Source organism: Neophocaena asiaeorientalis, unplaced genomic scaffold (genome assembly GCF_003031525.2).
Source record: "Neophocaena asiaeorientalis asiaeorientalis breed wild unplaced genomic scaffold, Neophocaena_asiaeorientalis_V1.1 scaffold79, whole genome shotgun sequence".
In the NCBI taxonomy this organism is placed as follows: domain Eukaryota; kingdom Metazoa; phylum Chordata; class Mammalia; order Artiodactyla; family Phocoenidae; genus Neophocaena; species Neophocaena asiaeorientalis.
In genome coordinates this window covers 8468196-8482325 of record NW_020175402.1, presented here as the reverse complement: position 1 = coordinate 8482325, position 14130 = coordinate 8468196, and the positions used below count along the sequence as shown (strand labels likewise).

Sequence of the window (14130 nt, the reverse complement as noted above, 5' to 3'; positions counted from 1 at the left end):
CTGAGACTAGTAACTGCTGGGTAAATACTCAACTTATGTTGTCTCTACCTAGAAATTGTACTGTATTCCCATCTCTTCTTGCCTCCTTTGCTGTTACTATGGATGGAATGTCCTTTTGTCTAAAGGTAGTCCCTTAAATGGAAGGATTTCAACCTTTTTTTCCTGTCTCTGGGATCTCATGCCATCAATTTTCCCAGATCCTATATATATATATATATTTTTTTTTTTTAATATTTATTTATTTATTTGGCTGTGCTGGGTCTTAGTTGCAGCACTCGGGATCTTTAGTTGTGGCATGTGGGATCTAGTTCTCTGACCAGGGATCAAACCCGGGCCCCCTGCGTTGGGAGCGCAGAGTCTTAGCCACTGGACCACCAGGGAAGTCCCCCAGATCCTATATTTTTAAACAACTGTATTGCTTCTCATTAGCATTTCATTATGCTCAGGTCTTCTCTTGGTGGGGTAAGGAGTCTTCCTTCAGTTCCACATTCTCTTGTTATTGCCCTGTCAATCTTCCCCTTTACAGCCAAACTTCTTTTTTTTTTTTTTTTTTTTTGCGGTACGTGGGCCTCTCACTGTTGTGGAGCACAGGCTCTGGATGCCCAGGCTTTAGCGGCCATGGCTCACGGGCCTAGCCGCTCCGCGACATGTGGGATCTTCCCAGACTGGGGCACGAACCCGTGTCCCCTGCGTCGGCAGGCGGACTCTCAACCACTGCGCCACCAGGGAAGCCCCAGCCAGACTTCTTGAAAGATGGTGATAGTGGTTATGATAATAGTGTTATCATTATCCTCTAATACTTAACTGTGTCGGACATTGTTCTTGGAGCTTTACATTATTAATTCATTTAAGCCTCACAACAATCCTTTGAAATAAGTACTACTAATGCCGTTTTACCAGCGAAGAAACTGAGCTAAGAGAGGCACAATAACCCGAGGCTATACAGCTAATAAGCGATGAGACCTCAGTTCAAAATGCAGAGTTTGGTTCCAGAGTCCTGCTCTTATTTAATACCTGTGAGAAATCCCCTGAATATTTCCCACACTCACTGTCTCTAATGCCTTATCTCCATTCCATTCCTCAGTTCCCTATCTTCTGACCACTCCTCAGCAGTCTGGCTTCTGCCTCCACTGTTTTATTGACAGTGTTCTCTTCAAGGCCACCAGTGATCTCTCTGTTACTAAACCCAGTAGATCCTTTTAGTCCTTTTTTGTTTGTTTTTTAAACTGGCTCTAACAATATGCTTTCCTACCCCTTCCATCAGGCATATCCTTCCTCAGATACCTCTACAAGCTATTCTCTCTATGCATTCTTTAAATGTCATTATTCCCCCAGGTTCTTAACTAGATGCTCTTCTTATATATACCTTTCCCTGGACAAGTCTCATCTAATTCTGTGACTTTAATTGTCATTTCTGTTCAGATGAGTCTGTTCTCAACCCAGATCTTCAGCTCCAGGCCCATGTGTACAACCAGCTACTCAGCATCCCCCACTTGGATGTCTCATAAGTACTTCAAAATTCACCATTTCCAAAATTCAGCTTCACATCCCTTTTCCACCCTATAACTATTTGGAGAATGTACAGTCAGAACATGGGGGCTTAATTAGATCATCTTAATAGCTAATGCATTATTTCCCTGAGTGAAGTTTGGGGGCCCACTATCATTAGAATCACTAGAGGGCTCTAATACACATAAAAGTGGATTAGTGTCATCTAGCTATGATAATTTTCATACTTTTAAGTTATTAAATTTACATACTATGAAATTAACCTTTTTTTAGTGTACAGTTCTATGAATTTTAATGCTTGTGCAGATTCATGTAACTACCACAAACAGTACAGGACAATTTCCATCACCCCAAAAATCTTCATAATGCTCCTCTGTGTCAAACCCTCTGCCCATCCCTAACCCCTACCAACCATTGATAATGTTCCTTGTCCTATAGTTCCTATTCTAGAATTTCATATGAATGGAATCATACAATATGTAACCTTTTGAGACTGGCTTTTTAAATTTAAACTATGAGAATTTGATCTTTTCATATCTACTGTGGGGATAGACTAGCCTGATACTCTTGTGTCAGTAATGTCTTCTTACCACAAGTAGTGTGGCTTATTCCGGGCTCTTTGTGTAGACTGTTCCAGGGTGTTTTATAAACAAATATATTCAGTTGTACCACAGTCCTGAAGGGAACTGAGTCCCTTTTTAGGTTTTGAAGGTTTTCCGTGTCTTCTCAGACACACGTTATATGTTATACCTTCTCTTAGGATCAGCTTTTTTTCAGATAGCTAATCTCAGTCTTTGTCTTTTGATATATACCAATTTTTTTTCTGAAATCCAAATATATCTCAAATATGAGTAATATATAAATATAGTCCCATGAGTACGGCAATTGATAACTCTACATCATAGCTTTGTAACCTTTTTTTTTTTTTAATTGAAATATAGTTGATTTACAGTGTTGTGCTAGTTTCTGGTATACAGCAAAGTAATTCAGTTGTACATATATATTCTTTCTCATTCTTTTACATTATGGTTTATTACAGGATATTGAGTATAGTTCCCTGTGCTGTACAGTAGGACCTTTGTTGTTTATTTTATGTATAGTAGTTTATATCTGCTAATCCCAAACTCCTAATTTATCCCTCCCCAACTCCCTTTCCCCTTTGGTAACCATAAATTTGTTTTCTATGTCTGTGAGTCTGTTTTGTAAATAAGGTCATTTGTGTCATATTTTAGATTCCACATGTAAGTGATGTATCATATGGTATTTGTCTTTCCCTTTCTGACTTACTTCACTTAGTATGATAATATCTAGGTCCATCCATGTTACTGCAAATGGCATTATTTCATTCTTTTTATGGTTGAGTGATACTACATTATATAATATACCACATTTTCTTTATCCATTCATCTGTTGTTGGACATTTAGGTTGCTTCCATGTCTTGGCTGTTGTAAATGGTGCTGCTGTGAACATTGGGTGCATGTATCTTTTCAGATTAGAGTTTTCTCCTGATGTATGCCCAGGAGTGGGGTTGTTGGATCATATCATAGCTTTGTAGTCTTTATCTTTCTAAACTAAAAAGTTATTATTCTGTCCACAAACGTTCAAGTTTTTCTGCCAGTGCTCATTTTCAGGGATTTTTTTTTTTATTAGAAATGCACACAGTATTCTAAAAACTCGAGCATTCTTATCATGTACCTGCTCTGGATCATTATGTTCTCTTGTCAGCATTGGGAACTCCATGTTTGTGTGCTGTTTACAGTATGTCTTATTTTCCAAGCTAAAAATCAGGGTAGGCTTTCCTTAAAAGTTTTGCAGAGATGTAAAAATGCATTTAAATGTATGGTTAATAAATCAACTTTATTGGGAATAAAATTATTAAAAATTGAGATAAAATTATTTATTACAATTTAAATGTTTTTAGTAGTAAAAATGATCATTTGTTCATTGAAGAAAGTTTAGAAAAAGTAGAAAAAAAGTCACTCATAGTCTCATCATTCAGATTTAGTCACTCTTGATATTTCAGTTTATTTCTTCTCAGTCTCTTTCTGTGCCATGGTGTTTTGTATGTAAATGTCTTAATGTTCAGATAAAATTTTATATGATGCTCTTTTCACTTAGTAACATATAGCTACTACTTTGTCTGGAACCCCCGACACGAGATATTGCCATGGCTGGCTTAGTCTTGTCTTCAAATGTCAGCTCAGACATATCTGTAGAGAGGATTTCTTAGATGAAACTAGGCCCTCCTTCTAGTTGCTCTCCATCACATCACTCTGATCTTATTTTCTTCTTAGCGTTGTAGTTAGGATCATTTTTCTGTTTCTTTTTTTCTTTAGTTTTATTGAGATACAATTGACTTATAACACTGTATTAGTTTTCAGTATACAGCATAATGACTTATATAACACAAAATGAGTAACTTTAGAATTCTAGTTAACATCCATCACTTCACATTGTTAGAATATTTTTTCTTGTGATAAGAACTTTTAAGATCTATTTTCTTAGCAACTTTCAAATATACAATGCAGTATTGTTAACTTTAGTCACCATGATGTACATAACATCCCCAGAACTTAGGATCATTTTTCTGATTCTGCCACTTAATTCCTAGCTATGTTATCTTAAGAAAGTTATTTAACCTCTCTGAGTTTCCATTTCTTATCTCTAAATGGGAATAATCAGCCTACCTCATACAGTTGTTACATGGATTAAATGAGGTAAAAAATATAATATTCTTAGCAACATGGCAGTTACATAGTAAGTGTTCAGCACATGTCAGCTACCATCATCTAGAATATTAGAGTATTCTAGATATTTTATTTTTAGAATATTCCATAATGTAGTAAGCAGCAATCAATATACTGAACATTTAGTCTATTTCATATGTATCACTATCACAAATTATGCTGCTGTATCCAACATATTTGTGTGTGAAGCTTTTTCCATATTTAGTTACTTTCTCAGAATAGATTTCTAGATGAAAATTAATGTGTTAACAAATACAAGGATGTTTCACATTTTGGATACAGGTCGCCAGATTGTTTTTTGGCGACAGTAGTTAATAATTTGAAATCAGGTTGCTATAGCTATTTGGCTTCATTTTGCTCTTGTATAACGAAAGGGTGTACTTGAGAGATGTGAGACCATAGAATTTCAGTCTTCTCCCTATTTAACAACGTCCTGTTCTGACATGCTTAGGAGTGAGTAACTGCCCTTGGACCCAGAAAGACTGTTTTTAAAAATATTTATGTATGTATGCATGCATGCATGCATGCGTTGGGTCTTCGCTGCTCTGTGCGGGCTTTCTCTAGTTGTGGCGAGCGGGGGCTACTCTTTGTTGTGGTGCACAGGCTTCTCATTGCGGAGTGTGGGCTTCAGTAGCTATGGCCCGGGCTTGAACCCAACCCGTATCCCCTGCCAATTGCCTCTATCGAATTGCCTCTAGTCAGTTAACAAGTACCCTTTAAGCAGTCAGGGGCTTACCAGCCTTGAGCGTTTGCTTGACAAATCCCTACTGCCTTACTACATTAGGAAGTACTCCTGACTAGCCTGGTTTTTGTTTGCTTCTGTCTCTCAGATACACTGCCTATTCTGAGAAAGGGGGGAAGCAAACGGGGAATGGAAGCCCCTTTTAAAATCTGGAGTGAGCAAATTCTCTATATGTTTGTGAGCAAATATACTGTTCCTGCCAACCTCTTGGGATTTTCTTCCTGGGCATAGAATTGTGGAGTCAGAGGAAAATGAATAAAAGAAGAAAATGTGCTTCTTCTTAATGACTTGAAGATCTGATTGGCAATTCTTTGGCATTGCTTGTAATCCTGAGCTCTAGTCAGAATGGGAGTTTAGTTGATGATTTTTTTTAAGGTAGTGGGTAAAGATAGATTTTCCACCTCTGCTCTCATCCTTTCCGATTATCTGGGCCAGAAGGATCTTTCTGGAATCTGGCCAACTCATTCCACTACTCTGAACCCTTCTGTGGCTCCCCAGTGAGGGAGATCAAATCCAAGCCAGTCATTCAGAACCTTTCATGAGCTGCCCTTTGCCTGCCTATCACTCAAGCATTGTCTGCTGCCTCTCTTTGCCTAATTCCCTACAACTCAGTAATTTTTTCATGCCTCTCTGCTTTCATGCATTATCTTTGCCTGGGAATACCCTTCTATTTTGTCTAAATAAAAAATACCTCTTAGGGGCTTCCCTGGTGGCGCTGTGGTTGAGGAATCCGCCTGCCAGTGCAGGGGACACGGGTTCGATCCCTCGTCCGGGAAGATCCCACATGCAGCTGAGCACCTAAGCCTGTGCACCACAACTACTGAGCCTGCGCTCTAGCGCCTGTGCTCCACAATAAGAGAAGCCACCGCAATGAGAAGCCCACACACCATACAAAGAGTGTTCCCTGCTCACCATCACTAGAGCGAGCCCATGCGCAACGAGGACCCAACGCAGCCAAAAATAAATAAATTAAATAAATAATTTTTTTTAAAAAACCCAACAACCTCTTGGGAATTCCCTGGTGGTCCAGTGGTTAGGACTCTGCACTCTCACTGCCATGCGCCCAGGTTCCAACCCTGACTAGGGAACTAAGATCCCACAAGCTGCGTGGTACGGCAAACAAATAAACAAACAAAGATCTCCTTTTTCCATATCCTGTTCAAGTCTGTGAAACCCCTTTCTCCCTCCCATCCATGTACCATGGGAACATTAATCCCTCTGCTGTCTTGGCTACTGCCTCCTTTCCAGGCCTCTCATCACTTTTTTAGCTCCTTGAGAACAGGGACAACATCTCTTTTATCTGCAGCAGCGCCTGCCACTAATCAGATGCCCAAACATTCACTGAACAGCTGATTAGGACATCTGCAAAATATTTTGCTTAAATTAGTGCCCTACTCACTCTTCTTTGGCAAATCCCAGATACGTTTTGGCTCTGCAAAACAGCATGTGCAGGCCTCAAAGAGGAAAGTCTGGAAGGAGCACCCAAGTGTTGTGAGGGATGATGAATTACATTCTCTCCTAAAAAGCTAAAGATTTCAACAATGCCTTCTCTGAAGAGGAGGAACAATAGCTTGAACAAAAAAATGTCAGCCACTTCAAGCTTCCTTAATTATTGAGGCAACAAACATCCTGACACAAAAATGATTGTATATGAAGTGTGTTGGGTTCCACACATGAATTATTGATGGGGGAAGTGGAGTTGTCTGCCTTATGTATTACTTTGACATACAACATCAAACTCATTTCTAGATGAGGAAGGTGCCTTGCTTAAAGGGACAGCAGAAAATTGTTTCATTTAGAAAAACTATGTGTCAGTACTGAGTCGAATTTGGGTGAAATTTTATATAATAACAATGATCTTAACAAAATTGCTGTTCTTTTTCCATATGACATTCCAGACTATTTCTATTGCCTTTAATATATTTTTTACATAGTTTCAGTCTATGTAAATATAGACTTTTTGTATTTTCCTTCTTTGCTTAATAATAGATTATTTTATAAACATTTTTACATTTGATCTTCAGAATATTTGTAGGAGTTGCTTAATAATAGCTACCAATTATTATTGGGCCTGCTGTGTACTAGGCATTCTATTTGTAATCCTCGCAACAGCCATAAGAAGTAAATGTTATCCCCATCTTACAGACAGAAACAGGCTCAGAGAGGGTTAGTGGCCCAGTGATACATAACTCTTAAGTTGCAAAGACTGGTTCGGTCTGACCCTAAATGCTCACTCCTTCCACTCTGCTCTTCGAATGCTAGCATGAGAGCTCATAGTGTTACAGTGTGTTTATGAGCCATAACTTAATGAACAATTTATTTTTTCTGTCTGACATTAGGTTATTTTCAGCTGAACTGTTTCTCTTACCTTTCCTACCCAGGGAACAGTGAACCTACAATTTATTTTTCTTTTAATAAATATGCTTTTCCATTGTATACATGTTATGACGTTAAATGAAAAATTTTAAGCCTCTGTATTTTTGCATATTACCTTGTTATATGCATTTTACATGCAATCATAATGCCTTTGTCAAATGACTTGTTTACTTGTTTTTATACAGTTATAATAGTTTATTTTTAGTTGCTAAGAATCATAGTTTAAGTGTTTTAAATGCTACTTTGTTTTTTAATTCCTAATATATTTTGTTATGAATTGAAAATAACCTCTTTAAATTCTATTATTTTTTGTTAAACTTGATCTTAATATTTGACATTCATTAGTTCATATTTTTCTAGTCAAACTTAGTAACTGACTCTGTTTTAGAAAGGCAAGAGTTTTTTCTTCTTTGGTAGAAATCCTATATTTTGTGGTAAAGTAATGCTTGGCCCAGAGGCAGATTAAGAAGGGATACCAATTTTCCCAGGCAGTTGACTCTTTAATAACTATTTCTTTCCTGTTCACAATTTGATTTTCTGGGAGTGCTGCCTTGTTTTGTTTTGCAGGTCTGGGACCTGCGCCAAAATAAGCTGACCTACACGATGAGAGGCCATGCAGATTCAGTGACTGGCCTGAGTTTAAGCTCTGAAGGCTCTTACCTCTTGTCCAATGCAATGGACAATACAGGTAACTTTGGAAAGGAAAGCTCTCCCAGTGCCCAGTCACCGTAGACCCTAAAGAAAGTAGGCATTAGAAACTAGAAATGTGTGCTGGGTAAATGAGGGTCCAAGGAAAGAGTCCAGGTTGGCTTGCAGGTATCCACCAGGACAATTAGGAAAACAGGTTGTAATAGAAAAAACTTTAGGCCCAGAGGGCTGGGTGCATGGGAAGGCAGCCTGGCCTCCACGCCACATGCCACCATGTTGATGCTTTGCCGCCTCGGCGTTGTGAGGCAGATGTCTCTTCTTTGCCTGTGACAAATAGGTTTTGGAAAAAGTTGCCTTATGATGACCCTGAACTTGCACATTTATGAGACTCAGCAGGAAGAGAAGTCCAAACCCATCAGCCCGTTGCCCCATTTACTACAAAGAGGACCTGCCTTTTGATATTGTAGAGCTCATGGAGGAGATAGAAAAGAAGACAGGATTTTTAACAAATGTATTTAAGTGTTGTGTCACCGGCCATTGGAATTCAGAGCCTTCTTTGCTTACTACAGTGCCATCTGTAACAAGGAAACAGGCCAGCTCAGCAAAGCTGACAAGGAACTCATCATTGTGGTAACCAGCCTGGCTGACAGGTGCTCTTATAGCGTGGTTGTCCACAGTGCCCGGTACAGGGTCTTCTCAAAGAACCCAGTGCTCTCTGACCAGGTCTGTGTGAACTGGAGAAAGTCTGACCTCCCTGCCCAGGAAGAGGCAATGCTGGAATTTGCACTTGCTATTTTCCTGAGCTGATGACATAACAGATGACCATTTCAAAAAGCTTGAGGTGCGTGTCTTCAACCAAGAAGATGCCTGGGATATAGCTGCAATTTCAGCCTTTTTATGCCATGTCCAGCCACCTTGCTCATTTTGTCAGTCTTGTTCCCAACAAAGAATTCTATCTGATGGGCAGAAACAATGATGTCAAAGACATCAGCAGTGAACCTGCTGCTCCCAAAGTATAAAAGCCTGAACAGAAAGACCAATGTTTACATGTCCAGCACACTGCATTATAAGACACCAGTTGGGAAGTAATTTTTTTAAATGTTTAGTCAGTGGATAGGGAAGAAAGTAAATAAATTTGTTCCCTGCCTGCTTGGTGAGATAGATCCTAAGGGACATGTGATATCTGGGCCTAGGGGAAACCTTTTACTTTTTTACTTCTGTTGTGATCAGGGACAAAGGAGTTCAGAGGATGCTTTAGGCATTTCTGATGAACTGATATCTCTGAATTTCAGCAGTTGAAGTTGAACATTTTTTAGCTTTTAAAAATAGTGTTACGTAGAAATTGGTCTGTGTAGACTGTCGTTTGAACACGGTGGTATATAAAGACTCTGAAAGGCAGTGGGTAAATAGAAGCAGGCACCATGTTCTTTCTTTAATGCCTTCCCCATTAACCTCCAGTGATTTTTGTTTAAATCATGGTCATCTCAGTAGAATTTTAGTCCTTATGTAGTTTATTCTTATTTTAGGTTTTAGTAAAAATTATTTGGAACAAGAAAGTGCTCATATTTTAAGCAGAAGCGTAAGAAAAAACCAACCCTGACATTACTAAGCGACTCGTTCTGCGTGTCACAACCACCACTGCCTTATGTGTGCGGCTGTCTTAACTTGGCAGGAGTCATTTTCATTATCTAACTGATAGAGGTACATGCAAACCTACAAAATGCTTTTGTTTCCATATGACTTCTTTAGATTCTCTAAATTGCCAGTGAACAGTTCTTAATCAGTTTGGGGGCAATAGTGAGTTAATTTTGAATTGCCTGAACTGTGAAACCTGATCATCTTGAGACAGCACAACTCTTGCTGCAGAGCTTGTGTTTTTCTGTTGGAACTATATCTTAAATACCTTGGAATATGTAACCTTTTAAAATTGACTTTTGAGGGGAGGAGGCAGGGGCATAAAAAAGAAAAGAAAAAAAAATAAAAGGAAGAAAAAGAAAAAACTTTAGAAGAGATGGTCAAGAGGCCAGGATTCTAGTCCCAGATCTGCCATCTAATCCCTGAGCAACTTTGCACATAGCATTTGTCCTCTCTGGGCATCAGTTTCTATACTGATAATATAAGAGACCTGGACTTTACTTTTAAGGCCCATTTCAGCTCTGGTATGTTATGAATCCAAGGCTATGGATTCAAGCGGGGTACAAAAATAGTGATTAGTTTACTGAGGAAGATGAGTCTGGAGATCCATCCAAGGCAGTTCTCAAGCATTTTCAAAGAGTACCAAGCTCAGATGATCAATAGACCTATTGATATCTCAGTTGTGCTCTTTCTGCCAGTCTATCTTCCCTTCCCTATGTGACAAGAGGTCCTCATTAAAACACCTCAATATTCTGGATTTACACACACACTTGTCCTTTCTTTGCTTATTTTTGAATTGTTGGATGGGAGGGTGGGTTTACTATAGCAAAAAAGAAAGATGACCTGTTGGATTATATGCTTAATATTGGGAGAGTTTGGAACTGCCCCTCTGATAGACAAAAATGTTTTCACTGACATTTTGTAATGAAAACTTCCTAGCACTCAATGGGTGCTCAGTTAATACTTGTTGAATGAATGAACATCCTTACCTTCTGACTGTATTCTCAGCTGAATAGCAAACTTTCATGCATAGCCTCACCTTTTTATACCTGTTTGACTTCAAGGATTGTTGTTTTTTCACAGTCAAATAAAATGACATCACTCAAATTCCACTGTAGGTTTAGCTTTAGTTAACAATGGCTGTGGCCACTGCTTACTGTGGGTGTTTATATCCTATTTCAATAGATTTGCCATTGTCTAATTCTAGCTTTGTGCATAGTAAGGAAAGATGAGATTCCCTAAATGGTTATTAAATTAAAAATAAGAATCTCTTGTTATAGCTATACAATAAAATAACAAATTTTTTGTTTATTTTTATTGTTTTGTTTATTGCTGCCAATCTTTTAGAGCTCTTTCACATGTATCATTTTATTTGACCCTTAAAATATTCTTATTTTTTAAAAAAGAGCAAGTGGTATTCTCGTTTTATAAAGGCGACCAAAACACAAAGAACCTCACTATTTTCCTGATATCCCCCATATATACAGCAGAGCTAGAATTGGAATCAAATTCACTTTTTCTAATTCTTGGTAGTTTGGTAGTTGTCAGTTTCTCCTATGAGCAAAATTAGAAAAGGTTAGTCCTGAGTTTGATTTTTATAGATTGATTGTCACAGTAATCAGTGTTATTTAGATTGTCATATTGAAACTTTGCTAGGTGTGACTCTTGGGGTTGGCAGAGGAATCATTTGCAGAATGTTTTGTTGAAATCAGTATCACACCCAACTACTTTCTGTTGCAGATCCCCAGCAATGTGTTTGACATTTTCCCTTCCTACCTTCTCAGTTTTCCTCTGTGTCCTTAGTCCCTGTTAATAGAACTTGGATGCATTTCGTTCCCATTAGAAAAATAAAAAAGCCTTGTCAGGTAGCAGTGTACCATGTTGGTCTTTCTCCACCCAGGAAACAGCATCTATCATTGACATGATACTGATTTCAGCTGGGTTCTCAGGAGTCCCCTGGCTGATAGCTGTTTTGCTTTGTTTGTTTGAATTTGCAGTGCGAGTCTGGGATGTCCGGCCATTTGCTCCCAAAGAAAGATGTGTGAAGATATTTCAAGGAAATGTGCACAACTTTGAAAAGGTGAGTTCTGCATGGCAGAGGAATTTCACTGTCCATTTGATTCAAAGAAACATTTAGCATGGCGCTAAGGGTAAGGAACAACAGCTCTACTGAGAAGGGGCTGCATTCTAGTAACACTGTTCCGCATCAAAACTGTTCTTGCCAGAAATAAAACTAAGAGAAGCATAGGCAAGAAGGCAATCACATAGATAGTGATGGGGCCCCCCTCAAATTTAGGACTTCGGGCTTCAACAAGACACTCCTATCTTTTTAATTCCTTGGGAACTTTGACCCTCATAGATCAGTGTTCCATATGGGACTCAGATTCCCATGGCTATTACCCAGATGGCCTCCCTCATCCTCCCAGTGACCAGCTATTAGAGCCCTAAGAATACATCCCTTCCCTCAGTAAGCACCACAGGCCAAGTTCTGAGAGACAGAAATTTTTTCTAAACTCTCAAATCCCAGGTCAGCTCTTCAAAACAGCTTTTCCTCCAGATAGTTTGTTAATATAGACTAATATTTTTCTTTTGAGAACCCATTAAAATTCATTTTCACTTTATAAATCAAATTTTATCTTTTGTTAGAATTGGTTTTATTTTTATTTTCCTATAATATAAACAAAAAATTTAATGAGGATCAAGATAAAGGAGCAAGGGGAGCCTCCATGTGTAGGCAGAATAAAATTTTGTTGCCAGGTCCACTCTTAATTTACTGTAAATTAAGCAGTTTCTACAGTTGGTTTTTATATGGTTTGAAATATATCAAATTAGGCTGTCTTGGGCCACAGTATATAAGATAATTATTGATTATATGCTGAGGAGAATAATTAAAACTCTATTTAAGAGGGGGAATTCCCTGGCGGTCCAGTGGTTAGGACTCCATGCCTCCACTGTAGGGGGCACAGGTTCGATCCCTGGTCGGGGAACTAAGATCCCACAAGCCGTGTGGCACAGCCAAGAAAAAACTCAGGAAATTTAAAGTCTCTTAGTGATGCTGTAGTCTAATAAAGAGGGGTTTGGGGCATTATTATATTCATTGGATTCCTGCTTATTCATCATTATAGAATCTTCTGAGATGTTCTTGGTCACCTGATGGAAGCAAGATAGCAGCTGGCTCAGCCGACAGGTAAGGATTATTGGGCATGAGGTAAAGAATGATGTAGCCGCGCAGGTATCTTCTCATGTTTAATACATTAAGTGCAGATACTGAGCTATAGCAGACAGAGAGTTATAGTTGTACTCAGAGATGAAGTCGTATGCGGTCTGAAGAGTTTAAGGATCATGTAAACAAACACATCATTTCTGCCCTCTCTGGATACATTTTACACCTGGAGTGTAAACAGTTTCTTTGGTTATTGGATTCCCTTTGCCATCAAAGTAAAATTCAAACTCCTAATCTGGCTCCAGTTTCCCTCATGAGATTCTTCGGCCATGCTTCAGTTCATTCAGATACATGTACTCCTCCTCCACCATCACCACAATGCTTCACTCACATGGAACTTTCCCTGTTCTTACATCCCTTATGCCTTCAGGCTTCTCTCTTATATCTCCTCTAATCCATTATCCAAACTCCTGTATCTCTCCAGTAATCACCTGTGTTATATCTATAAACTTTCCTGGCTCTCTCTCTCCCTTACCTCTCAAGCATTACTAATGGCTCTTTGTTCTGGCTTGTAGTCACACTGTATACATCTAACGTTTATTAACGTTTATTACATCTTACAGTAAGACAAACGTAGTGGGGCACCCCTACTAAATTATATGCTCCTAGAGGTCAGGAAATGAGTCTTACTCATCTCTGAATGAGTAAGCAGCTAGTGAATATTACATGAATAAATTCCTAGCTCAAAGATGGTAGTCAAATTTTGCCCTGCATATCAGCTCATCTATTGGTAATGGTTGCCTATGTTGGGGATGATTCAGAGCTGGGTCTGGGTTCAATGGGAAAAGTGTCAAGATAGCTAAGTGAGGGGTATGGCAGCATGTGGGCTAGGTACTTTCCAGCCCTGAGCTGAATTAAGAGACTGTGAAGCTTTAACTATCAATTTAAACTGCCTGAGGAATTAGGTGATGAATGAGAAACAGAAAGGAGAGAATTCTTCATTCTGATGCTGTTGTATTTAACATGTCTGTGGTGACCTATAATTGGGAGTCAGAGGTTGAGTAGGGGTGTTCAAGTGCCTAGGGCTGCAAATGTGGAATGGTAAAGAATGATGAGGCCCTCTGATGGCAGACTCTAGGTTTAGCTCCCAGTGGGAGGTGTCTTAACCCTTTTTAGCTTAACCCCATCTTTCTCCCCCCCTTAGAGATTTTCCTGCTACCTGACTAAAACAGGCACCATCCTATAAGCATGAAGCCTTTCCTAGGCTAGCTTGGGCTTTCAGCATGTGCCAGTTTTCTCCTATTTGCGG

The 14130-nt window shown here is 39.0% G+C and overlaps 1 protein-coding gene across 1 annotated transcript in view; it reads left to right on the top strand.

Annotated features, from left to right (window-relative positions):
• The window catches only part of SNRNP40 (small nuclear ribonucleoprotein U5 subunit 40), a 37172-nt gene that overhangs the window by 19040 nt on the left and 4002 nt on the right, over positions 1-14130 (top strand). The window contains exons 6-8 of the mRNA XM_024766791.1: positions 7943-8063; positions 11656-11738; positions 12784-12845. Of these exons, the coding sequence (XP_024622559.1) occupies positions 7943-8063; positions 11656-11738; positions 12784-12845 (266 nt within the window). The remainder of the gene's footprint in view (positions 1-7942; positions 8064-11655; positions 11739-12783; positions 12846-14130) is intronic.